We start from the raw sequence: 27,559 nt of genomic DNA, 5'->3' as shown, positions 1-27,559 counted from the left end.
GACTAAGGGTTGTATTCAGCTAGGACCTACTCACCCATTTAAATTAATAAACTTAGGTTAGACATGTCTATTAACGTCAATGGGTCTGCTCTGAATAGGAACAGCATTAAATACCACCTTATGATACTAATGGGGTTTGGCTGCTCCTTTTATGTAACTATGAATGAAACTAGTATAGTAACATTATGTTGTTAAGGTAATAATTAAAAGTAAAAGTACTCAATTCTCTGGAACGTCCTTCTCTATCAAGATTCCTGCTGTCTGTCTCTGGGTAGTGGTTTTGATCACCCCCTGGGCCCAGTGGTAATTGAAGAGGTAAAAGACAGTTATTTCTCTACTAGGAGAAAAGTTGTGTGGCTTGCTCCTGCTCTGGTTTTCTCCCTATCCTCCTTTGCAAAGAAGCAGTAGGCCCGTAAACATTAAAAAGGGGTTTTGGGTAGCTTGCAGTTTTGTGAAATTTATAAATGTACTAATCTAAGAAGCAGTGGGCCCGTAAACATTACAGTTATGTAAATACAGTAATACCTCAGTTAACAAATTGTCCAGGAGAGCTCCTTCTAACAAAAAAAAATTTGGGGTGGTGTGGGCATGGGGGGTGTACACTCTGACATAGTCAGAAAGTGACTACTTTTCTACTGAATGGCAGCTGCTGCAGGCAGTTCCCTCCCACGTGGCTGGAATGCACTCCTTGCCAGGTGACGCAGGCGCCTCCGCAGTAGACAATGCTTCAGGTGCCTTGGAAGCACTGCTTGGAAGGACGTGTCTGCTCGAGTGTAGGGGAGGATGGCAGAGAGAGAGAGAGAGAGACCAAGCACAGGGTGGTAGTGATAGTGGCTGCCCCTTGCCTGCCGGCTCGAGTGTATGGAGAGAACTGTGTCAAAGCTTTAGATTGCTATAGCAAGAGGCTGCATGATAAAAGAAAAAAGGCCGGGCAGGCATCCCTGGATGCGTTTTGGAAGAAGCCTTCAAGCGGTCTGTATGCAGGGCTTACCTGACCTGGTTGTTTCATTTCAGACATGTGTATTGTTAGTTTTGAATTAAAAGTTTGCTGAAATATGTGGAACTGCTCTTCTGTCTTGTGGTGTAGAAACCTATCCCTATTCCTTCCACGTTATTCCTACCTCTGGTACCAAAGTTTCTGTTAAAGAAGTAATGTCCAGGAACGCATCTACTTCGTTAACTGAGGTATTACTGTATTTAGTATGCAGCTGTCTTACCTTGGTTCAGAATTGGTGTCACAATTTCTATTATTATTTATTAAATTTATATCCTGCCTTTCCTCCCAGTAGGAGCCCAGGGTGGCAAACCAAAACACTAAAAGCACTCTAAAACATCATAAAAACAAACATATATTAGAACAAAACATCTTTAAAAACATTAAAAAAAAAAAAAGCTTTTAAAACATCTTAAAAAGCAATTCCAACACAGAAGCAGACTGGCATACAGTCTTGGCTTGTTGAAAGAGAAAAGTCTTCAGTAGGTGCCAAAAAGATAACAGAGACGGAGCCTGTCTAATATTTAAGGGGAGGGAAATCCAAAGGGTAGATGCCACTACACTAAACGTCCATTTCCTATGTTGTGCAGAATGGACCTCCTGATAAGATGGTATCTGCAGGAGGCCGTCACTTGCAGAGCGCAGTGATCAACTGCGTATATAAGGGGTAAGACGGTCTTTCAGGTATCCTGGTCCCAAGCCGTGTAGGGCTTTGTACACCAAAACTGGAACCTTGAACTTGGCCTGGTAGCTAATTTCTAGGGTAGGTTCATGCCACAAGAACTACATTGCACAGAAGTAAGCACCGCTGCATTGTGTAGAGATTTCTCACTAATAAGTATGTACAGAATTGCAGACTGAACTCGTTAGCCTCAAATGTGATGCACAGGACTGTTAAGAAAGGTCTTCATAAATTTCCAGACCTATGGGAAAAGATTATTCCTCTCCCCCAGCTTATGAACATTTATGTCGTCTTTCCAGAATGGAATAAGATAGAAGGATATGAAGTGGATCTGGACCTGGGAGAGAAAAGGGGGAGGGATATAAATCTAATAAATAAATAAATATGGGGGGGAAAGCCACCCTAAAAATAAAATAATCTGGGACACAACCAGATATTCAGGCTTGCAAACATTGGACTTACAAGTAGGTCCTCAGCAAATCCAATTTACAGATGTCTATATATGTACCTAGCTCTCCACACTCTCACCAACATGATAGATTTGTAGACGTAGTGATTTTGCTACGGGTGTGGGGAATTAGGTACTATCTATAATTTTATAAACTGTAATACAATTTTGTGTATAATAGAAAGTAAGCCTTTTGTCAGTGAATGAATTGTATAAAAATAAAGTCTCAAAGCTTGTTAATGCTCTTGTGGCCTGCGTTTTTACTGCTGATATAAATATACAATACGCAATATTTGGAGGATCTGAAACTGAGTGTAAGGGACTTCTTTAAACTTTCCTAGTGTTTGATAGCTAGTCAGTGGTGCCACCCGTGGGCCTGTGGGTGTGTATTGTGTAGGTTTGGCAGCCGCTGGAGATGTGTGTGACCATTATGCAAAAGTAGCATTGTGTCAGAGAAAGAAGCCCCTTGCCTGCAGCCAAGATAGACGAGCGGGTGAAAGCTGATAGCAGAGTGCATCTAGAGAAAACTGACCCAGATAGGGTTGCCAGGTGTCTAGTTTTTGCCCGGAGACTCTGGATTTTTGGGGTCCTCTCTGGATCTTCAGGTGAGTCACCTCAATCTCCAGACTCTCAGCTTTCTTTTTTTAAAAATTAAGTTCCTAGGTGGTCTGGTTCACAAGGTATACACCAAAATGTCAGGGCAACCCCACATCTTCTGTGAAATGATCTCTTAGCAGACTGCGCTAACCCCACCCTGGCAGGTTTGTAGCCAATAAGTGAAGTCAGGGTTGTGATTGACAAGGGATTTCTTGGCCTCCAGGCAGTACCTAGACCCCATTGCAAAGGTAGAAACTTTTTTTTTCCTGTTTATCTGAACATCTCAAAAACTGAGTAAGTATATAGCTTTCAGCAGTCTTTTTTTCCTCTTGTGCGCAGGCATCAAACAAGTTGAAATGTTCCTGGGCTGTTGAAGATGGCAGTGTTTTGAAAACCTTCCCAATAACCTTTAATCCAGTACTTGCTTTTCTGGGAGTAAAGCTGTAATGCTAATCCCACATACCCAGAGTAAACCCCTTTGAATTCAATAGGACTTACTTTTGAGTAGACATGGTTAGGATTGTGCTGTAAATTAATGGGACTTTTGAGTGAACATAGCAAAGAATTGTGTTTGTGTTGTAAATCTTTCTTTTCCCCCTCCAATCCTATTTTTAAAGCAATTAGGCAGGACTTACATAGGTATCACTGCTTTTATTATGTAGGAAACTAATACTGATCTTTTTTAAAAAAAAAAAAGTTCTGCAATGCCCAACTGGTTTTGACAATAAACTATTATATGGGGTCTATGTATTTGTACATCTCCAGTGTGTGCATATATATATGGAGTCTTCCCAACAACCCTGTGAGGTAGGGTTGGTGATTGGAAACCAAGGCAGCTCACAAGAAGAAATAAATCCCTTTAAAATCCAATAACCATAAAAACAAATATAAACAGTTGCAAAACAGCTTAAAGTGGCATGATTTTGAATTTTGGGTTGGGTGAGTGAAGTTCCTTATCTCTTGAGGCTGCAGTTCTGTGCATGCTTCCCTGTTTGAGTAAGCCCTATTGAATACATTGGGATTTCCTTCTGAGTAAACAATCATAGGATTGCACTACAAATTAGGGTTGCCAGGCTCAGGGCCTGAGAATGATTATCTTTAAGAGAAGAGAAAATTCAGCCAAGTGCAGGTGTTCTTGCAACAATGTAATGGGAAAAACCACAAGGTGAAATTCTCCCTTCCCCCTGCACAACTTTTAAAGATGCAGAAGACCTCTTGGTTGCCAGGCCCAGCCTCCCAGAGGTGTTCTGTATCTTTAAAAGTTGGGCAGGGGGAAGGGAGAATTTCACCTTGTGGTTTTTCCCATTATTGTGTTGCAAGAACACCTGCACTTGGCTGAATTTTCTCTTTTCTTAAAGATACAGAATCAATTTCAGGCCCTGAGCCTAGCAACCCTACTACACTGGTTGTGTAAATAATAAACAACTTTATATAAATATTTCTTCATACTATGTCCCAATAAATATCTGATTTCACACTATGATTCTACAATATTACTTCCTCTACATTTTAAGTGCGCCCTTCTTCCTTGGGGTGTTCATGGTTCCCCTCTGTTGTTTTCATTCTGAGGGGCAGATTAGGCTGAGAGATGGTGAGTCGCCCATGGCCACCCAGTAAACTTTATAGTTCATTTCCATTTGAAATTAATTAAAATGATTTACATGCAGGCAATGTTTATTAAGTAGATCCACACAATCCATTTAAAGCACATCTACCTCGTATTTAAAGCACATGACTTCCCCCCAAAGAATCCTGGGAAATGTAGTTTCCCCCTCACAGTTACTGTTCCCACCACCCTTAACAAACGACAGTTCCCATGATTCTGTGGTGGGATTCATGTGCTTCAATATTTGTTTAATGTGCTTGAAATGAATGGTGTGGATCCGCCCTAGGTATGCTGTGCATTCATTAGTGAATTGAAAAGAACAAATTTAAAAGATCCTTTTTTTAAATGGGAAAGGCTGTAGATCAGTGCCAGGGCATATGCTTTGCATGCAAAGGTCCAAAATTCAATTTCTAGGAAAAGACTATTGCCTGGAATCATAGAGAGCCTATGCTAGTCCATGTGAGCTACATGGTACCAAATGGCCTGAGCTGGTACAAGGCAGATTCCTTTGTTTCTAAAAGTGGAAAGAGACTCAAGGGCCACAGTGACTCCACAATTTATTTATGTATTTTATTTACAAAATGTATATACCGCTTTATTGTAAAAAAAAATCTCAAAGCAGTTTACAGAAGGAATTAAAACAAAATTATTGGCAAAAACAGTTAAAGACAGCTATTTAAAACATTCAAAATAATAAAAACCAACCATGAGTTAAAAACAGATAAAAAAACACAACAGCTTCTACCAGCCTGTGTAGGTTTGCCTAAACAAAATGTTTTTAGCAGGTGCTGAAAAGAGTACGATGAAGGTGTCTGCCTAATGTCAATAGGTAGGGAGTTCCAAAGTGTAGGTGCTGCCACACTCAAGGACCGATTTCTTACAAGAGCAGAACAAGTACTATGTGACATCCGTAACATGGAAAGCACACCTTGATCTTGGCCTGGTAGCAAATTGGCAACCAGTGCAGATTTCAGAGCAGAATTATTATGTGTTGATAGGGTCTCACTCATGCCAGCAATCGTGCTACAGCATGCTGCATTAATTGCAGCCTCCAGGTCAGGCTATTTCTGTGACCTTGTGCTGCAGGGGATTTCTGTGACCTTGGCTAACTGGCTGCCGGGATTTTTTATTTGTGGGTTTTGGTTAGGAATCCTGACTGGTTGTGAGATGCTGAGTTTTCTGCCTTACTCATAGGAATCTTGTGGTTGGTATGGTATTGCTTTTAGGAAATCATCACTGTCTTTCGTTTTTCTTTTTCTATTTGCATTTCATTTATGTTTAACCTCACTCCCTGACATCTATGGAAGCAACAACAGTGTTTCTGTGCGCTCAGCTTAACCCCCTTAATCCCACTGATGATGCACCTTGTTGGTTGCATGCCGGCTTGTTTCTTGTGCAATAGTGGTAAAAGAGGATTCACATACTGGGAAGTGTGGTTGCAATTGCTGTTGGTCCTAAGCTGCTGTCTGTGAAGGTAGACCAAACCATACATTTTTTCTCTCTGTCAATTATTACTCACTGGAATTGGGTTGGCTGTCAAAGTTTATAGCAGCCCACAGGGTAGACAAAAAAGGGTGGAGAATCTTCTTACTCTTATTCTTTTCTCAAACCTCTTTATGAAGTAGGGTTGCCAGGTTCAGGGCCTGAGACTGATCCTGTATCTTTAGGAGAACAGAAAGTCAGCCAAGTGCAGGCGTTCTTGCAACATTGTAATGGGAAAAACCACAAGGTGGAATTCTCCTTTCCCCCTGCACAACTTTTAAAGATACAGAAGACCTCTTGGTTGGTTGCCAGGCCCAGCCTCCAAGAGGTCTTCTGTATCTTTAAAAGTTGTGGAGGCAGAAGGGAGAATTCCACCTTGTGGTTTTTCCCGTTACAGTGTTCCAAGAACACCTGCACTTGGCTGAATTTTCTCTTCTCCTAAAGATACAGGATCAGGATCAGGCCCTGAGCCTGGCAACCCTATTCTGAAGTGAAGGGTCAAATCTGTAAAGAAGTTTGGAGCAGCCATGTTAAAAGGGCAGGGCAGGCAATTCCAAGCAGGGGGTTGCCAACTCTGCTTGGATATGGATATCTTTGCAGAGGATCCCTACTCAAGCCTTACCAACAGCACACACCAAACCATATCTGCTCAAAAGTAAATCCTGTTGAGTTCTATGGGGCTTAATCCCTTAGTAAGTGTGTTCAGAACTGCAGTTTTCAGGAGCATCCATCTTTACTCCTGAGTGCTCCCATGTAACATCTACACAACACTAGGCTCCTTTCTTCCTACAATGGCCTTCTGGTGACTGGGCTGGCCTGAGGGCACTTAAACCCTTCTTGCCAGAATTAAGTAGGCTAGATTTTATTTATTTATTTATTTATTATTAAATGTTCTCTACCCAGGCTGTATGTTTCAGCTGAGATTTCTATCTTAATTTCCAATCAGAGAAATGTTTTTGTTTGCGTGGTGTGCTCCAAGCAACTGTGCACGATTAGGGATGCAGGTCCATGAGATCAAAGCAGCACTGCGGGTCTAGTTTAAACCCCTCCCCCATCTCTCTCTCTCTCTCTGCAAAGCCAGGAAGTTAAGGATGCTTAACGTATCATGCTTATTGACATCATTTGGGCCTGCCCCTGTGACAGCACTGACTCGCCTGCTTGCACTCTGATTGGCTCCAATCATCAGGAAAGGACAAGGAAGCATGTGAGAAGACTCTTTTCAGTGGCTAACACACTCCCATTTCATGCTGATCGGCTGGTAGGATGCTGGAGACATACCCTGGCCCAGGACGACTACACCCTAGTCAAGGGTGGGGCAGCAATACTAGCTTGGAGACCAAGATGCGTATGCAGCGCCTGATTCCTGTTTGGCTCCTGCTTTGAGAGAGAGAGAGAGATTGTCGTAGAGAGAGAGGTGGTCCTACTGTGCAGCATGCTAAGGGTTAAAATGAACTGAACTAGACTCCTAGAGAGGAAGGGAATTGGGGGAGGAGGAAGAGGAGGGGGAAGAATCCAACAGGGCAAAAGCACCTCCCTGCAAAGTCCCTTCCTTCCTGGCTTCTCATTTGGGGGGGTTGGGGGGAGAAAGTGGCCTTTGTTTCTCCCAAGCGCTTCTGGAATCTGGTGAGCCTCTCCCCACCTCCACCCCAATTTTGTGCATTTGATTGAAACGGTGCCCCAGGGCTGCAGCGGGAGCGTGCACAGGAGGCCTGCTCAGCTGATCCATCCGGGATCTACTGCAACACCCAAATCAGGAAGCGGTGGATCTTCTTCCACCCCTCCTCTCTGCAAAGCCAGAAGACTCCTTTTGAGAGGGGGGGGCTTCCTGGCTTTGAGAGAGAGAGAGAGAGATGGGGGAGGGGTTTAAACTAGACCCGCAGTGCTGCTTTGATCTCATGGACCTGCGTCCCTAATCGTGCACCTGGAATCACTTCCTCCCTGCCCCCCACTTAGCCAGGCACAGCAGTGTTGTCAGTGCTGCACCACTGAGCCAGGGCCCTCAAAACTCTGGAGGGCTGCCACTGGGAGCGTCGTCCGGCGAGGGAGGGTGCCCCGGCAGGGAAGGAGTGTTAAGGCCCAGACCAGTAGTCCAGATGCTCTACCTTCTCTCTATCAGATTGAAAAAATAGATTCATGGCCCTCACAAGGAGGGACCTGACCCACTCCCCTCCCGCCCACTTTTTATTTGATTGTCTACAGTCACAAGTGTTTTGTTCTGGGAGAGGACCCGGTTGCTAGCCAGACTTTTTCCTCTCTCCTGATTGTGTAATAATTTCATCACAGAGCAGTATCTTGGCTTTGCAGGACTCGGTAGCACCTCTAATCAGGATAGTCTTAGCCTTCAGACAGAAATTAGAAGACGGGGGGAACAAGGAGTTCATTCACTCCTGTTGGATGATTCTGCAGTGCAGAGATCAAAGATGGAAGAGCAAGGCTCAGCTGGCCCCAAAGCAAGAAGAGGTCCCCACATCACCCAGGCAGGGAGCAGTGGGGGATTCTGGGGAAGAACTGTGCAGAAGGCCCTGAGTGAGGAGGACACCCTCAGCTCAGATGCGCAGCGCCAGCTCTTAAGGCAGTTTTGCTACCAGGATGCTGAGGGCCCCCGAGAGGTCTGCAGCCGACTCCACCACCTTTACCGTCAGTGGCTGAAGCCAGAACAGCACACGAAAGCTCAGATTCTCGACCTGGTGATCCTGGAGCAGTTCTTGACTATCCTTCCAGCGGAGATAGAGAGCTGGGTGAGGGAATGTGGAGCGGAGACCAGTTCCCAGGCGGTGGCCCTGGCAGAAGGTTTCCTCCTGAGCCAGGCAGAGGACAAGAAGCCAGCAAAGCAGAAGGTGAGAGAGAGTTTCATCTGGATAGTCCCAAGGGGCAAAAAATGTAAGGGAGTGTATCCCCTCAAAAACACTGTAACTAATTGCTAGTCTGTTTGGTAAGCATGCAGGGAAGAATATCCCAACCCCCTGAGGCTTTTGCCCCTTTATTCCTTTTCTAATCCTCCTCATTTGACATTCTAAATCCTCGTTACACTTTCAGGTAAAGGATCTGTTTGCAGAAATGGGCACTGATTCCCCTAAGGCAGAGAATACTCCATCGGACGCCGGTCAGAGGCCACTGGGTAAGGATTAAGAGAATGCATCTCAATTTGGTCTCCCTCTGTAATTTTGAAATACATGCTTTAATCTTTCCTATGAAGACACTTCTCTCCAACAGTATGCATTTATTTACATTTCACTACTTTATACTCGCCATACTACCCTGAACACTCCCGATCTGATCTCAGAAGCTAAGCAGGGTCAGGCCTGGTTAGTACTTGGATGGGAGACTGCCTGGGAATACCAGGTGCCGTAGGTTTAGAGGAAGGCAATGGTAAACCTGCTCTGAATACCTCTTACCTTGCAAACCCTAAGAATACATCCAAAAAAGATTCATAGGGTCGCCATAAGTCGTAATCGACTTGAAGGCATATAACAACAAACTTTATACATGGGGACCAGCCCTTTGATTTGTGGCCAAGAGCTCAAAGGGGGGAGGAAGATGCATTTTTCACACAACTGAAATATAAAATGTGTACAAACATGATCAATAGATAAGACTTCTTCTGAGGCCCTTGTGTCGCTGACTCTCTGAGAAGATCACATGCTAATGGCTTCCCACTACCTTTGTCTCTTGCAGGAGATGAAATGATTCTGGCAAGATCTCCTCAGCCCTCTCATCTTCGTGATGGAGGGGAATCAGCTGCTGTGGAGCCAGATCAGGTAGGGGGCTGGATCAGTGGGGAGAGAAGGCTGGGGGCAGCCTGAGTGCGTCTATACTTGCTCAGCTCCCTCAGTGCTTGGAATGTGGAAAGGCTTCGAAGGCCACTCAAGGCCGTCTTAAATCTTGATGATAATAATGACCAGCCACCGCACTTCAACTAGCCTTTTGGATATAGCTAGTGTTATTTATTACTATGAAGATTTTTTTTCAGTATTGTTTGTAAACTTTGTGCATGGTTTAATGCCTCAATATGACCCTCCGTGGTGCAGAGTGGTAAGCGGCATTAACGCAGTCGAAGCTCTGCTCACGGCCAGAGTTTGATTCCAACAGAAGGAGGAAGCCGAATCTCCAGTAAAAGGGGTTGAGGTCCACTCAGCCTTCCATCCATCCGTGGTCGGTAAAATAAGTACCCGGCATATGCTGGGGGGTAAAGAAAGGCGAGGGAAGGAACTGGCAATCCCACCCCATATATATGGTCTGCCTAGTAAACGTCACAAGATGTCACCCTAAGAGTCGGAAACGACTCGCACTATAAGTGCGGGGACACCTTTTTTTAATGCCGCAATGAGCTTCTAAGCCAAATATAGAAACCACTTCCACAAAGATTAAAATCGAAACACCCATCGTTAAAAGAAAACGATTTCATTACAATATTAAAACAACATCCATAAATAACTGTGCACCAAAACAACCCCATAAAAACAACACAGCAATTAGTAGTAGATATTAGGGCTGTGCAGATTCCCTTCGACCTGCCCTGAAGCTCCAACCTGAGGACCCCTTAACGGGCCAACCGGGGACCACCCACCCTGCATCCCATCCCCAATTAGTCTGGAGGTGGGTGTGATGTTCCTATATTAATGTATATATGGTAAGTGTTGGTTGTTTAGAAGATACATGGTAAGTGGAGTGAAAGGGGGAGTGAATGGGCAGTAGAATGCGAGATGATTGGCTGAGTGTTTAAAATGGCTGAATGTATAAAAGGAAGAGTGAGAGTGGAATCTGGGGGGGGAGAAGAGAACTGAGTGGGTTGCTTGGTGGGGTTTAGAGAGTTGTTCACCAGGAGGGAGGTGGAGTTCGGATTAGTATTGAGTAAAACCATATGCTTATGTGCCTTAAGAAGAAATCTTGTTAATCTTGTTAGCTTTGTTATCTGTAATAAATACTTAATTTGGTTTACCAAAGGCCTGATCCTTGGCTGGGGTTTCACAGACCAGAAGGGAGGGTAAGGTAATGACCAAGGCTGAAGGGGAACTGTAACAAATGGTGGCAGCGGTGAAGAGAATAACAATACCAGTATTCAGAGTCTCTGGGAATACTAGTATTGGGACGTTACTGGTGGTTGCCTAGCAGAGGGATCTGTTGAGATCTGTGCTAGAGCGGGGAGAGAAATCATAAGAGAGAGCGGTCCGGACTGGTGGAGTCCCTGGTGGTGCCTAGTGACAGGCAGTAGCCACGCGCAGGTAGGAACCTGACAGGGAGAGCCAGGGAAGGACGCATCACATGTGGTGTCAGTAGCGGTGGGATACGAACAACAGAGAATCCAGATACAGTGGTGTGGCAAACAGAAATAACAAAACAAGATTACTTGTGAGAGTGACTGGCAAAGAGTGTGTGGCAAAGAGTGAGTGAACTCAAACACCATGGCTGAATACATAAAAATGAAAAGAGAGGAGCTGGTGGAGAAGTGCATAACATTCAATTTACCTCACGAGGGTAAAGGGGTAGATGAATTGAGGGTAGCACTTATAGGATTTGCTACTGCCCAGCAAAAACAACCTGTCAGGGATGAGACCCCAGAAGGATATTTAAGCAATCCCGCTTATATAGAGTACTTGAGAGAGAAGTTGAAGATGGAAACTGAGAGATTGAGGATGGAAGGTGCAGAGAAGGAAAAACAGAGGGAGTTGGAAATTGAGAGAATGAGATTGGGGTTTGAGGAGAGGGAGAAGCAACGAGCATTGGATGCTGAATTACAAGTAGAAAAGTTAAAATTTGATAGAGAGAAATTTCACTCTGAGGAGACAAGAAAGGACAGAGATGGAGCAAAAATAAAAATTACTCCAAAGGACTTTGCTGTCTATGAGCCTGGTCAAGCTCCTCAAATTTACCTCAGCACCTTTGAAAAAGCAGCTCAGTTGTGGGGGCTACCTGAAGATAAATACATGCAGTATTTATCAAACCTGATTAAAGGGGAATTGGCTGAGGTATACCAATATTTCCCCTCAGACAGGCCCGTCACCTATGCTGAATTCAAAGAAGCAGTGTTTAAAAGATTCAGACTGGGGCCTGATTATTTTAGAAAGCTTTTCAGAAACTGCCAGATACAGACAGGGAGGTCTTTCGTGGAGCTGGGGGCAAAACTGATGGACATATTTGGGAAATGGCTGACAAGTGCAAAAGCTCAGTCTGTGGAGGAGGTGAAAAACCTCATGATATTGGATCAATTATACCATCAGTTACCACCAGAAATAAGGCTCCTGGTCAAAGACCGTTCCCCTACATCGGTGCAGGAGGCCGCAGAGATGGCGGATCACTTTGCCTCCAACAGAACTGGCTGGGTGGGGAAAACATCAAGAGATTTTAAACCCAGACCATATAATGCTGGCAGAAGGGATGTGGTACCACAGCGAGTGAGTCCTCCAGTAAAATCTGAAGGGCACAGGACACCCCAGAGTGGATCTATGTACCCTAAAAGTGAGGAGAGATTATGCTACAAATGTGGTAGACAGGGGCACCTACGTTTTCAATGTGAGGTTGCCAACCCCATTAGTAATCCTGCTCAGACAAGGGCAGTGAAAACAGAGCCCAAGGCTTTAGAAACAGCGAAAAAGGTTCAGTTCTGCCAGATAAACTGGACAGAAGTAACAGACCTTGATTCAAGTCTGAGAGAGGAAGTGAGTGTACAAGGGGCAAATTATTGGGCATTGCTTGATACTGGTGCCGCTCAGACATTACTGAGGCCAGATTTAATAAAATCTGAGGTAATGTTACCTCAGGAAACTGTGACTATCCAAGGAGTGAGGGGTCAACCAGAAAGTTTGCCGGTGGCCCTGGTGGAAATGACTTGGAGAGGCCGAGAGGGCCGATATAAAGTAGGCATTAATGCCCAGCAACAAGAACCAGTAATACTGGGAAGAGATGTAATGGGCGCCCAAGGAAAGATCTATGTAGTGACCAGACAGCAAATTGGCAGAGAAAAAGAAGCCATATTAAGGGGGGCTGAAACAAACAGGGTGGAATCTGTTAACCAGCCTCAGGTCACCATAGCAACCACTAGCAGGCCTGCTGAAGGAGACAAACTGTATCAAGTGGTCTCTGATAATGATGAGGCAGATCAATTCAGGGAAGAGCTGCAAAAAGATATAAGTTTGAATCAGATAAAGGAACAAGCTCTGACCCAACAGATTCCTTTCACTGACAAACTGAGGAATCAAGTTGTGTGTGAGAATGGGATTTTATATAGACTGTGGATGCCTGCTGAGAGAAAGGATGAATGTGAACCAGTGAAGCAATTAATAGTACCTAGCAAATACAGAACCAGATTGCTAGAGGTAGCCCACGATGTCCCATGTGCAGGACATCTGGGAATAAAAAAGACCAAGAGGAGATTGGCTGCACACTATTATTGGTCAAACATCTCCAAAGATGTAAAACAACATTGTCTATCTTGTGGAATATGCCAAAAGGTGGGGAAAAGTGGAGTAAAGACTAAGGCACCCTTAAAGCCCCTTCCTATAATTGGACAACCCTTTTATAGAGTGGGAATAGATTTGGTGGGCCCTTTTTCCAAACCCACAAGGCATGGCAAGAAATATCTATTGGTGGTGGTGGATTTTGCCACCAGGTACCCAGACGCAGAAGCACTAAGATCCGTGGAAGCCCCTGTAGTGGCAGAGGCTTTATTAAAAATCTTTATGAGGCTGGGTTTCCCTCATGAAGTGCTGACGGATCAAGGCAGTGTATTCATGGGAGAAGTGATGCAATGTATGTGGAAATGTTGTGGTCTAAAACATCTAAAGACCACTACTTACCATCCCACCACTAATGGGTTAACAGAGAGATTCAATGGCGTTTTGAAGGGCATGATCAGAAGCTATGTTCAAGATCACCCACAAGACTGGGATGAACGGTTGGGATGCTTCTTGTTTGCATACAGAGAAGTCCCTCAGGAGTCAACAGGCTTCTCACCCTTTGAACTCATGTTCACTAGAAAAGTGAGGGGACCTTTGGAACTATTAAAAAATTCATGGGAAGGAACCCTGGGAGAGTACAAAACATCTGTAGTAGATTTTGTATTGGAATTCCGCAATAAATTAACATCAATGATGGAAGTGGTGAAAGAGAATCTCAGTCAAGCTCAGCAGAAGCAAAGTTACTGGTATGACAGAACAGCCAGGGAACGTGTGTATGATGTGGGAGATATGGTTATGGCGTTCATACCCAGGAAACATGACAAATTACAGGCTAACTGGGAAGGACCATATACCATCAGAGAAAGGCTTGACACAGTGACGTATGTAATCACCACAGACCAATTAAACAAAAGCAAAGTGGTTCATGTAAATATGTTGAAGCCTTACCATACCAGGGATGCACAGGTGTTGCAAGTTACCTTATTCCCTGAGGGAAGTGGGCCTGAACTTCCAGATTTGGTACAGGAAAGCAAAGACAAAGGAGGGGTAGATCAAGTGGAATGGTCAGAGGAGGTGAAGGAGGAAGGTGAAGGAGATCATGCCCCAATCAGATCTGTTCCGTACCGTGTGAATGGGAAAGTTTTGAATGAGATCAAAAAGGAGGTGGAAGATATGCTGGAATTAGGAGTGATCAGGGAATCCATCAGTCCCTGGCCATCAAGTATTGTCCTGGTTCCGAAAAAAGATGGAACGACAAGGTTTTGCATTGATTATCGGCTAATCAATAAAATTACTGTCCCAGATGCGTATCCTATGCCTAGGGTAGACGCAATGTTAGAGTTATTGGGGGCAGCAACCATTATCTCTACGTTAGACCTCTGTAAAGGATTTTGGCAAATGGAACTAGATGAGCAATCCAGAGCCAAAACTGCCTTCAGTACACCAGATGGGTTATATGAGTTTGTGACCTTACCCATGGGACTAAGGAACTCACCAAGTTCATTTCAGAGGCTAATCAATACTGTGTTGCGAGGCATGTCAGATTTTGCAGTGGCCTATATCGATGACGTGGTCATTTTTAGCAAGTCGGTGCCTGAGCATGTCCAACACCTGACAACAGTATTGGAGGCCTTAAGAAAAGCAGGCCTCACAATAAAAGCTAAGAAATGCCAGTTTGGACTAAAGGAAGTAATCTATTTAGGACATAAGGTGGGGAGTGGGAAAATCACCCCCTTATGGAGCAAGGTGGAGGCCATACAAGCGTGGCCGATCCCCTTAACCAAAAAACAAGTTAGGGCATTTCTGGGTGTGGCTGGATTTTATAGGAAGTTTGTGAGAAATTTTGGGGAAATAGCAACCCCCTTGCATGAATTAACAAAGAAGAAGTGTTCTGAGCGTGTGGTATGGACGGATGAATGTCAGAAGGCTTTTGATCTACTGAAGCAAGCCTTGTGCCAAGGACTCATATTAATAGCACCAGACTATGAGGAACCATTCATCATGGCTACAGATGCGTCGGACCTGGTGCTGGGAGTCGTCTTGCTACAGGAGAGAGAAGGCACCAGACATCCAGTGGCATACCTGAGTTGCAAGCTGACGCCAAGGGAGAAAAACTATTCGTCGGTCCAGAAGGAGTGCCTAGCGGTCGTGTGGGGACTGAACAAGTTGCGTCCATACGTGTGGGGGCGAAGATTCACAGTGACTACGGATCATCGGGCCTTGTTATGGTTGCAGACTATGAAAAAACATAACACTATGCTGCAGAGGTGGTCCTGGGCCCTACAGGACTATCAAGTGGACTTCCAGTTCATCAAAGGCAAGGACAATGTACTGGCCGATGGACTTTACAGGCAAGTGGCCGGGACTGCAGTGACGTGACCAGATGAAGGAACAAAAAATACATTTTCCCCATAGAGACTTTTATTTGTTAACACGACGTATAAATCCTGGAACAGGAATAATACTCTGGTGTTGTTTAAGGGGGGGGAAATGTGATGTTCCTATATTAATGTATATATGGTAAGTGTTGGTTGTTTAGAAGATACATGGTAAGTGGAGTGAAAGAGGGGGAGTGAATGGGCAGTAGAATGCGAGATGATTGGCTGAGTGTTTAAAATGGCTGAATGTATAAAAGGAAGAGTGAGAGTGGAATCTGGGGGGGGAGAAGAGAACTGAGTGGGTTGCTTGGTGGGTTTTAGAGAGTTGTTCACCAGGAGGGAGGTGGAGTTCGGATTAGTATTGAGTAAAACCATATGCTTATGTGCCTTAAGAAGAAATCTTGTTAATCTTGTTAGCTTTGTTATCTGTAATAAATACTTAATTTGGTTTACCAAAGGCCTGATCCTTGGCTGGGGTTTCACAGACCAGAAGGGAGGGTAAGGTAATGACCAAGGCTGAAGGGGAACTGTAACAAATGGTGGCAGCGGTGAAGAGAATAACAATACCAGTATTCAGAGTCTCTGGGAATACTAGTATTGGGACGTTACTGGTGGTTGCCTAGCAGGGGGATCTGTTGAGATCTGTGCTAGAGCGGGGAGAGAAACCATAAGAGAGAGCGGTCCGGACTGGTGGAGTCCCTGGTGGTGCCTAGTGACAGGCAGTAGCCATGCGCAGGTAGGAACCTGACAGGGAGAGCCAGGGAAGGACGCATCACAGTGGGGCTAAAGTTTAATTCAGGATTTTTGAAAACCATTTGTAGACGCATGGCTGGGAGGAGGGCGAAGGAGAGTTTACGTCTCTTTCACGCACACACACCGGGCCTAGAGTAAGGGGGTTCTTCGGGGTGCTCCTTCACAAGTGGTCTCTTGACCCTAAAGGGCATCAAGCAGGAAGGAAAGTCAGGCGATGTCGGGCTTCTACTATTCAATGCGGTAGACATGCAGCCCTAGGAGATAATAGTTATGCTGTCTATGAAGAGCTAATGTTTCCATTTCCTTTTAGGGCTCAGTGTCCTTTGAGGATGTGGCTGTGTCTTTCACGGAGGAGGAGTGGGCACTGTTGGATCCTGACCAGAAAGCTCTGCATACGGAAGTCATGGAGGAAAATGGTGGGATCGTGGCCTTTCTCAGTAAGGATATTTGCTCTGGAAGTCATTTGTTTATATACGTGACGAACCCCAGCATTCTCATCTGGCTCACAAGCGCCACCTTCAGCATCTGGGATTCTAACCCCCCTGCTGTTAACCTTGAGCTGTCTACTGTGTGGTGTCTGAATACGTGATCAGATTTCTAACATATAAATTTTAGAAATGGTAGGGAGATGGAACTAGTTATTTTCTGGTTGGCTACAGGCATCAGAGATGAAGTGGATCTCTTGACTGGGCCAAACTTTCCACGTCAGAAAAGGGGCAGGCCGCACTAATCTTCTTGTTGTTGTTTTTTGCCTTCAAGTCGATTATGACTTATGGCGACCCTATGAATCAGTGACCTCCAAGAGCATCTGTCATGAACCACCCAGTTCAGATCTTGTAAGTTCAGGTCTGTGGCTTCCTTTATGGCATCAATCCATCTGTTGTTTGGCCTTCCTCTTTTTCTACTCCCTGCTGTTTTTCCCAGCATTACTGTCTTTTCTAGTGAATCACGTCTTCTCATTATGTATCCAAAGTATGATAACCTCAGTTTCATCATTTTAGCTTCTAGTTTCAGTTTCAGTTTATTAAATCTGTGTATAGCCATTGGCTGTTACAGAAGGAACAGAGTCATTTAAAAAAAACATCAGTAAAATAAGATAAAATACAATGGAAACATTTAGTAATACTGTACAGATGTGTTTAGTTTAAGACATTCTTTGATACTAGCACCTATGTTAATTACATGCTTTAACATGCCTGGCTCTGAGATTTTTTGCTGCCAGAGCAAAATTAGCAGTAGCCATCATTATGTGGGGTTGATCTGAGGATAACAAAAATACTACTATCTGAGATCAGTGGAACCAGAAATTTATTCCTAGGGCCATCAAATAAGGGACAAGCTAACATATAGTGAGTTAGGTCCTCGGGAACCTTACACCCTGCAGGACATAGTCGTTCTGCATAAGAAATACCGAGGTATCTACCACTTAGGAATGCGGAGGGCATGACCTGAAATCTTAATTCAGTATATGCTCTACGGAGAGCGGCCTTAGTTAGAATACCTAAATAAGGTGGCCATTCATGACTGGATTTAATACGCGGAAACCAAAGGGAGAATGGAGCTGTAGAAATAATTACTTTGTCACGTTGACTTCTAGTGATAGCACTAATCTTAGATTCCCATAAATATGTGAGCCTTTTGCCTTCCTGGAAAGTCCAAAGATGCTCTTTCAGAAGAAGCCTCTTGCCAGGAACTCTGCCATTGTTCTGAAATCCAAGACTGTTCAAGCAGGTAACATTTAACTAGCAAAGATAGATCGACTTTATTATTTTACTTGCAAACCTGTGTTGTGTTTGATTGTTGCCCCTCCCCGTTTCTTCCCATATTCTCTTCTCCCCCCAAACAACATTTTTATTTGTATTTTGATATTTGTCCTCACCGCGTTTGATAGGCACTTGCACATGGACTTCCAAGTGACAGTGGCCATCAGCTGATCAGCTCTGAGAGGCCTTTTGAGTGCACTGGGAGGTTCCGGATGGGGAACTCCTCAATGCAGCCAACCCCAGTGGGCTCCCTGTCGGGGCTGATCGACTGATGGGTGCTGAGAGAAAGGCCCGCTTGCCGAGGAACAATTAGGAGTGCACTCATCATTACCTGCCCACGCTGGAAGTCAGAGCTCTGGGGAAGACATCCTCACAGACTACATTAGGATGCTGCTGTGCCTAATGATTCCAGAGGGCCAGAGGTCCCCCATTGCTGCATTAGCTGTAGAGTTTATTTATTGGCCTTGGGATCTGCTGCGTGCCAAAGAAATCCTCCGCCAGTGAATGATAGGGCTTAACCTTCTTTTCATACTTGTATATTTCCATAGACTGAGCTTCCTCACTCTAGTGAATGCACAGGATCAAGGGTTCACACAAGCTCCCTTTTAACCTCGTGGCCCTCCAGAACACCACTTGTCAAACATACTAACCTAAGTCTCTGAGCATAGAATATATCCATAGGGGCAGATCACAAGAGGAAAATCCCACTTAAGACTAGGGATATCAGCAAAACATAATGGGACTTCACAGCAGAATAACGAATAATATTTATTTCATACACACTGAATTCTTGGTTACATAAGTAAGATATATTCCTGGCTTTAGCCAGTATACTGAGTTAAATTCTCAAAAGTAAAGCAATATAATATATGTCAGGCTATTACACAAAGCCTGTTCAATTAAACATTTCTTAGCATTAATCAAGCTTCAAAGCATGGTATTATACTATGATATAACCATATAAGTCCAGACATCCTAAAAGTATCCATCAGGAAAAGGATGAATATTCTCACCTGCTAAGTTCCCAGAATTGGATGAAAAAACTTGTACAATCAAACTGAAGGGGAAAAAACACTTCCTTTAAACCTGTGGGGCTTCTTTTTAACACTTATGTAGTACTCTAATGGGAAACCTATTTCTAATCAATATTCAGTAAGGACAGTTTAGCCCATCACACATAGCTTGAAACAGCTCTGGAGAGAATGCAGTGTTGTTCCATTTATCTGCACAACAATCTTGTGAAGTAGGCTAGGCTGAGAGAGAGCATTGGCCCAAGATCAACCAGTGAGATTGATCCCTGAGTCGGAAGCTGAACCCAGGTCTCCATGTCCCAAACCCAACAGTTTGTAGTATACCACCTGTCCATTAAAAAGAGGTAGTTCACTTTCAAGTTAGATCTGCCTCCCATGTGAGTCTTTTCCATTCTTCATGTATCAGAAGCGTTCATTGGCATTGTTCATTAATTTAGGGTACCATTTCTTCCTAAGGCTCCAATCGTTTTCTTTCTTTGTTGCAGAAAGTGTTAAATTGAAAACCAAGAATAAGGGAGACGGTGACAAAACTAACACAGTTGGGGAGCGTGGAGAGAACTTAACTCAGAATTCCCAAAACAGAATTCATACTGGGGTGAAACCATATAAATGTTTGGAATGTGGACAGAGCTTCTATCAGAAGAATAAGATGACTTCCCACCAAAGAATTCACACCGGGGTGAAACCATATAAATGCTTGGAATGTGGAAAGAGCTTCCGTCAGAGCACTTATCTCAGTAACCATAAAAGAATTCATAGAGGGGAGAAACCATATCAGTGCTTGGAATGTGGAAAGAGCTTTCATGCATGGATAGACTTTTGTCGTCATCAAAGCATCCATACAGGGGAGAAACCATATCAGTGCATGGAATGTGGAAAGAGCTTCAACCGGAGTACCCGTCTCACTAATCATCAAAGAATTCATACAGGGGAGAAACCATATCAGTGCATGGAATGTGGAAAGAGCTTCAGCTGGAAGGAAAGTCTCACTTCCCATCAAAGCATTCATAAAGGGGAGAAACCGTATCAATGCTTGGAATGTGGAAAGAGCTTCAGTCGGAGTTACAATCTCACTTCCCATGAAAAAGTACACAATGGGGAGAAACCATATCAGTGCTTGGAATGTGGGAAGAGCTTCAGCTGGAAGGAAACTCTCACTAACCATCAAAGAATTCACAGTGGGGAGAAACCATATCAGTGCATGGAATGTGGAATTAGCTTTAGCTGGAAGAAAAGTCTTACTTCCCATCAAAGCATTCATACAGGAGAGAAACCATATCAGTGCTTGGAATGTGGAAAGAGCTTCAGTCGGAGAGACAATCTCACTTCCCATGAAAAAGTTCACACAGGGGAGAAACCATATCAGTGCTTGGAGTGTGGAAAGAGCTTTCATGCAAGCACAGATCTTTTTCGTCATCAAAGAATTCATACAGGGGAGAAACCCTATCACTGCTGGGAATGTGGAAAGAGCTTCAGTCGGAGAGATAGTCTTACCTCCCATGAAAAAGTTCATAGCGGGGAGAAACCGTATCAGTGCTTGGAATGTGGAGAGAGCTTCAGCTGGAAGGAAACTCTCATCTCCCATCAAAGCATTCATACAGGAGTCAAACCATATAAATGCTTGGAATGTGGAAAGAGCTTCAATCACAGCTCCCATCTTACATCTCATCAAAGAATTCATACAGGGGTGAAACCATATAACTGCATGGAATGTGGAAAGAGCTTCAGTCGAAGCTCCACTCTCACTTCTCATGAAAAAATTCACAGTGGGGAGAAACCATATCAGTGCTTGGAACACGGAAAGAACTTCAGTCAGAGAGACAATCTCACTTCCCACCAAAAAAATCATATGGGAGGGAAACCATAAATGCTGTGGTACCTGGTGGTCACTGGGCCTGGCAGGGCTCCTAGGATGCCATGGAGACACAGCCAGTGAGGTCAAAGAGGTTTAGGCAAGTTGGGAGGTGATTATATACTGATTATGGGGAAGGGTTCAGTCTCAGGATTCACGTCTACCTTTCTGTGCAGACTTGCTCTTTAATTGCTTTAATATTTTAAAAAAACTAGTTTGCTTGTTTGGAAAAGGAAAGGAAATTATGGGGAAGGGTTCAGTTTCAGGATTCACATGTACCTTTGTATGCAGAATTGCTCTTTAATTGCTTAAATATTAAAAAAAAAACCAGTTTGCTTTTTCAGAAGAGCAAAGGAAAGCACTGGAAGAAGTGCTGGAAGAAGAATGCATAAAAATCCATTGTTTTGTTCCCTCAACACACGGTGTGTTAAAGACATAATAATATGGCTGCTCATTCGCAGTCCAGGAAGGGGAAATACTGGCAGTCGGAGGAGATCAAGCTGCTTTTGTGAAGTTATTTCAGCCGAGGGAAGGGCAAACGGAATTCTGGACAGCACTCCCTAATAAGCACAACATTAATTTGGCACATTTCACACAAACGTCTTGAGGGAAGATATGTCTGGTCTCCAGGCAGGCCCACTCACAATTGAAATTATATACAAACATTTTTTTAAAGTTATGCAGTGCCTTAGGGGGTGCCTGTGGCCAAGTCAAGGAGGTTCACATCCTCTGGGTTGCCGGGGGAAGCTGAGCCGAGAGGACAGGAGGCCACCAGGTTTGCAGCATCCCTTTACTTTCCTCATAGGATCAGAAGACTTAACTTTAGCATTCAAATATAATAGAAAATTGCTCCTTCAGACCATTCTGTGTTGCAATGTTATTTAATTTGTAATTTTAATGTAGTATTTATTGAAAAGAAAGTATTTATTTCCTCTTTCTGTTTCTGTTAGTGTGCTCTTCTCTGCCTGCAAGAGTGGTATTCAATGCTAATTCTATTCAGAGTAGACCAACTGAAGTTAAATGACACAACTAACTTAGGTTCATTAATTTCAATGGGTTAGTTGAATATGAATTCAACTGATCCATTGAATGCAACCCTAGGATATTGCAGTTGTTAGCTTCTACATCATATAAAAACTAGGCAATGCCTTTTCTAATTTCCCTGGAGACATTTGTTGCCAAAGGATGAATCTATTCTAGCAACAAAGGATTTTTAAAAGTAATATATAATATTAATACCAAATTTTTATTATGTGTTCACCCTTTTCTTTAAGGTTCTCCTATCATGATTTGCATTTCAGTGTTAGTCGTTAGGCAAGGGCTCCTTTGAGGACCTGAATAATTTGTAGGGCTGTGCACAGGATTCGGCCAAATGAAAAATCTAATCAGGCTGATTTGTGAACTGTCTGGATCGAGTTGAAGCAGCTACAGATGTCTACAGAATCTATCAGCTAGTCCTGAATCGATTTGTAGAGATTTGCACAGATCTGTAGCTCAAAACAGTCTCTAATTAAGCCAGAAAGAGTGTCTCTGCAATGTAGCAATTACAACACCAAATAAGGAGAAATGCCAGGGTATGGAGAGGTTAAGAAGGCTAGAATGCTATCACCTACCCAACACTCTCCAATCACAGTGCTTGGCGGGTTGAAGGTTTAAAATGCAGAATTTTCTTTCTCCAATGGGTAGCTACACAAACAATAAAACACAGCCAGCTTGTGTGGTTACACAATTTTTTAAATTATTTTTAGCCAGCCAGCCAATCCTTGTGGGCACATTAGCCATCATTCTGAGTTCAGAATCATCATTGTAGGAACATAGGAAGCTGCCTGCACTGAGTCAGACTGCTGGTCCATTGAGCTCAGTATTACCTACACTGACTGGCAGCTGCTCTCCAGGGTTTCAGGTAGGAGTCTCCACCACCCCCAGCTAGAGACAGTGGATATTGAACTTGGGGCCTTCTGCATGCAAGGCAGATGCTCTGCCACTGAGATATGGCCCTTCCCCCAATTGCTACTCTCAGTGAATATTATTAATATGAGATCATATTTTTATTTTCCCCTCACTACTGCTGTTGACAGTCTCCTCCACATATATTTGGGGCTTTAAAAAAATCTTGCTTGTCAAAATTGAATTGTAGAGGTGGCTAGCCTGAAAACCCCAGGAGTTACCCCACCTGAAATTTGACAGGAATGATCCCCTCTATACAGGCGACCATGATTTCCCCAGATTTCATGTCCCTATATTCATATTATCTCTATGGTGCTGCCAGTTATGCCTGCCTGAGGCTACCTACCTGTGTCGAGTATTGCAAACCTGTTTTTTTTTAAAAAAAAAAACAACAACTCCCTCATTTTTCTTTCAGAATCATGCAGGAAGGAACAAGGGAAACACAGGAGTATGAGAATTGGCATGATAGAGCACTCACAGTCTCTTTTGGCAATCGCCACGTCAGAGATACTCTCAGATAGGAAGTATAGAAGGACATTTTGGAGTGGTGAAAAAGGCTAGAGACAAGTGTCTTCCCCCAAAAGATTAAATGAGCCCATAGATTGATTTTATAATTGATGGAGGGAGACCAAATTGAGATACATCCCATCAATCCTTACCCAGTGGCTTCTGTCTGGCATCCAATGAAGACCTCAGAGGAGTCAGTGCCTGTAACAAAATCAAAATTACATATATGTTTAAAACTTCTGAAATTGTGTTCAGGTAGGAAAGTGTTAATTAAATGTTTGTTAGTAGGTAGGTGCAGATGTGCTCAGATCTGATTCATTCTGAAAATATTTTACCTCAATATTTTTCATCAGATATATAAATGGAGGACCTGTTCAAACACCTTTAGCCAGAGTTACAGTAAACTGGAGAAGTTTTGAGGGAGAATAAAAGGTAGGGGTCAACAATGGGCAAAGTGAATGTTTTATTCTGGGGAAAGACATTATGTCTCATGGGAGACAGGTATACATTGTTACCAGATCTCAGAAAGAAACAATGGTGACAATGTCAGTGTTGGCTGAGAAAAATGAGACCTGTAACAGTATGACAGAAGTAAATATACCATCCAGTCTGTTGCCTAGCAACCAGGGAGAGGCCCAGTTTTTTTATACAATTGCCCGAGTGCCTTCTGAGGCCCTAGCCCAAGTACACAGAGAATTTAAGGTGTCACAGAGGTGGGAAAGGGAGGGGAAAAGATTAAAGCTCCCTTACAGCTATTGCCCTTGATTGGGAAAACCTTTTCTAGAGTGGCTGTGGATATAGTACGTCCATTCACAAAACCTACTCAGAATGGAAAATATTTTGTGATTACAGTGGTTGATTTTACAATTCATTTTCCAGACTCTGAAGCTCAGAAATATTGGTGCTATGTCAGTGGCATAGGCCCTTTTAAAAATATTATCTTGTTTAGGATTTCCCCAAGAACTCATACTGGATAGGGGAACTGTATTCTTGTCAGCTGTAATCAAATTTTGTGGAGGTATTGCGGCATAAAGCATGTCAAATCTACAGCATTCATTCCCAAACAAGTGACCTGGTTGAAAAATACAATGGTACTCTGAAAAAAAAGGCTAAATTTTATGCAGTAGAACATCCACACAATTGGGACAAAAGACTACCTGGTATGTTAGTTGTTTATGGCGAAGTTTACCAGGATTCAACTGGTCTTTTTCACCTTTTGAATTATTGTTTGGAAGAAGGGGGAGAGGTCCATTCGACCTAATGAGAGAAAGTTGGGAAGGTCTAGTTTCTGAGGAGAAAGTGGCAGTAGTAAAATACATAATGGAGCTCCAACAAAGGTTAAAGGAAACAATGGAATTGGCTCGTGCAAATTTGGTTATGGTACAACAAAAGCAAAAACAGTGGTATGATCAAAAAGCCAGGACTAGAAACTTTGAGATAGGAGGCGAGGTTATAGTCTCCCAGCCTAGGAAACATAGTAAGCTGGATGGGAGGGGCCTTACATAGTCAGAAATTAATATGACCTTACCACCTCCAAATCTCCATATCCAGTTGAGCGACAGCCAAGAACTATTCCAGGATCACCAGATCTGATTCCCTGGGTGTGGCTTGAGCCACTGATAGCAGAGATGGTAAAGTCAGCTGCAAACCTCTCGGGGGTCCATGCCCTACTGTTAGAGGAAATGCCTGACCTGCTTGAGCTACACATCTGAGCTGAGATTGTCTTTCTCACGCAGGACCTTCTGCACAGTTCTTTCCCAGAATCCCCCACTGTTCCCAGTCTTGATGGCAGTGGGGCAGCTGGCTTTTGCTCATCCATCTGGGCTCCCAGGAAGCCTGCAGGAGGTCCCAAGGAACTGTTTTGTCTTCTGCCAATTTCTATCTGTCCTAATGCATTGTTCTCTTATAGAACTACTGTGCGTGGTGGTGCTAAACAGTTCCGCCATGCACAAAAATGCAAAATGTGTTATGGTGCAGTGGCTAAAGTTCAAATGTTAAATGAAAATTCTCTGTATAGTTAACTTGCAGTATAATTCTATGCAAGTAAAGATCGGTAAACAAAGAGAGACTAACTAGTGAGTGGAACAAGACAGTAATTGAGCAAAAACAATTATGAGTAAAGGGAGTTTAAAATGTGAAACTACAGACTCTCCAGGGTATTTTTGGTGCTAGTTCTCAAGGCTGGCAAACTGGTCTGTGTTTTGTCTGCAAATTATCACAGAGGCATGTAACAATCGAAGCCTGGAGGACGGGGAGACATTTTCCTGGCTTTGTGTGTTGTTATTTCACAGTTAGCGAGGTTTATTTTTAATCATCTTTAAAATATATTTTAGATTTTAATTTGATGCTTTTCTCTGTGGCTTCCAGAACACGTGTGTGTGTGTGTGTGTGTGTGTGTGTGTGTGTGTGTGTGTGTGTGTGTGTGTGAGTGAGTGAGTGAGTGAGTGAGTGAGTGAGTGAGTGACAGACAGACAGACAGACAGAGACAGACAGAGAGACAGACAGACAGAGAGACAGACAGACAGAGAGAGAGAGAGAATTGAGTTAAATAAGAAGTTTTTGAAAGCAAAGATGCTTTGAGCTCATCTTGATTGTTGGAAAAGCAGCATACAAATATTAAATCACATATTAAGAATTCAGTTAAATAAGAGGAGGGCCCTGAAATAGCCAAGGGCAACCTGAGGGCACAGCAGAAGACACCTGTACTGCAAAATAAGATGAACCATAAAGGGCACTAATGGCAAATGAATTCTCCTTGGCAGACACACATTGTGATTCTTCTGTGCCTGGTTTCTATGACCTTGCGAAAAACATGGGAAGCTCCTTCCACGGAGTCAGACCATTGGGTCCATCTTGCTCAGCAGTGTCTACACTGACTGGCAGCAGCTCCCAGAGTTTCAGGCAGAAGGCACTCCCATTCCTGGAGAAGCCATGGATGTAACCTAGGACCTTCTGCACTCAAAGTAGATGCTCTGCCACCGAACTACAGCCCTCCCACGGGTGCAGGGGTTGTAAAGAGCTAGATTAGAGGTGAGTCATGTCTGTCCAAATAGCCTTGGTTTCTAATCTGTGGCTAAGTGGGGATTCACACCTTGGTTTCCCAGGTCATAGTCCAACACTCTAACCATTACACCACACTGTCTCTTTCTATTCCTCTCCAGGAATCAAGTTCAGTTCATTCTACTTTAGCTGAATCTAGTTTAGTTTAGTTGAATCTAGTTTAGTTTAGTTTGGTTGAATCTTGTTTGGTTCATCTCTAGGAATCTAGTTCAGCATGCTAAACCCTCAGTGTGCTACCTGATGGAGTTGTGCCTGCTGCTCTTGAACAAACAATAGTGCGTCCACTGCTGAAGAAGCCCACCCTAGACCCTGCAGTTGACAATCACTACCGCCCAGCCAGGGAAGGTGACGGAGGAGCAGTTGCAAGAATTTCAGGAGGATACGGACTATCTAGGTCCATTTCATTCTGGGTTCAGGCATGGTACCAGCCCTTGTTGACCTGATGGATGACTTGTATCAAGAGTGGGACAGGGTAAATGCATCTCTTCTGTTACCTGATGTTTCTGTGGCTTTTGATACTGTTGACGATGGTATGCTTCTGGACCAGATCTGTGGAGTGGATATTGGGGGCACTGTTGGATGGTGGTTCTGTTCCTACCTGCAGGGTCGTGACCAGAGAATAGCACTGGGGGATTCAGGATAATGTTTTGGCCCTATGATCTTTTGCTATAGTGTACAACAGGGCACAGACCTGTCACCGCTGCTGTTTAACATCTGGATGACACCATTGGGAGCTGTTTGGGGGCAAAGTGTCATCAGTATCTTGAAGATGCACAGCTCTATTTCTCCATAAACTCTGAGCCAAAAAGGGGTGAGCATGCTCTGGAACCTTGGATGCAGTTGTGGAATGGATGAGGGTTAATAAACTGAACTTGCACCCTGGGAAGATGGACGAACTGTGGGTTGGTCGTGCCCGTGTCCGGGAGGTTGACCATTTGCCTGTTCTGGATGAAGTTCTTCTCCAGCAATGGCTGCTGTTGGACAGGGATAGCCTGGCTGTGGTGATTCATGCATTTCTGACCTCAAGACTTGATTATCACAATGTGCTCTATGTGGGGCTGCCCT

At 43.8% G+C, this 27,559-nt stretch overlaps 1 protein-coding gene and 1 pseudogene across 4 annotated transcripts in view; both read left to right on the top strand.

Moving 5' to 3' along the window:
* LOC133381586 (zinc finger protein 883-like) overlaps positions 1-21,907 on the top strand; it is a 60,818-nt gene extending 38,911 nt beyond the window's left edge. The window contains exons 1-6 of one of the 4 annotated variants that reach the window (XM_061620891.1): positions 7,045-7,223; positions 8,114-8,646; positions 8,846-8,927; positions 9,485-9,567; positions 16,645-16,771; positions 19,614-21,899. In XM_061620891.1, coding sequence (XP_061476875.1) covers positions 8,230-8,646; positions 8,846-8,927; positions 9,485-9,567; positions 16,645-16,771; positions 19,614-20,995 — 2,091 coding nt within the window. In that variant the 5' untranslated portion in view covers positions 7,045-7,223; positions 8,114-8,229 and the 3' untranslated portion in view covers positions 20,996-21,899. Of the gene's footprint in view, positions 1-7,044; positions 7,224-7,270; positions 8,647-8,845; positions 8,928-9,484; positions 9,568-16,644; positions 16,772-19,613 lie in introns of those variants that run through there. The other 3 variants (XM_061620890.1, XM_061620889.1, XM_061620892.1) reach the window with 3 other exon arrangements.
* On the top strand, positions 9,049-9,163 carry LOC133382555 (5S ribosomal RNA; annotated as a pseudogene).
* Positions 21,908-27,559: the final 5,652 nt, after the last annotated feature.

The sequence above is a fragment of the Rhineura floridana genome, chromosome 3, assembly GCF_030035675.1.
Source record: "Rhineura floridana isolate rRhiFlo1 chromosome 3, rRhiFlo1.hap2, whole genome shotgun sequence".
Lineage (NCBI taxonomy): Eukaryota > Metazoa > Chordata > Lepidosauria > Squamata > Rhineuridae > Rhineura > Rhineura floridana.
Note: the sequence above shows the minus strand (reverse complement) of the source record. Positions and strands in the feature narration are given on the sequence as shown.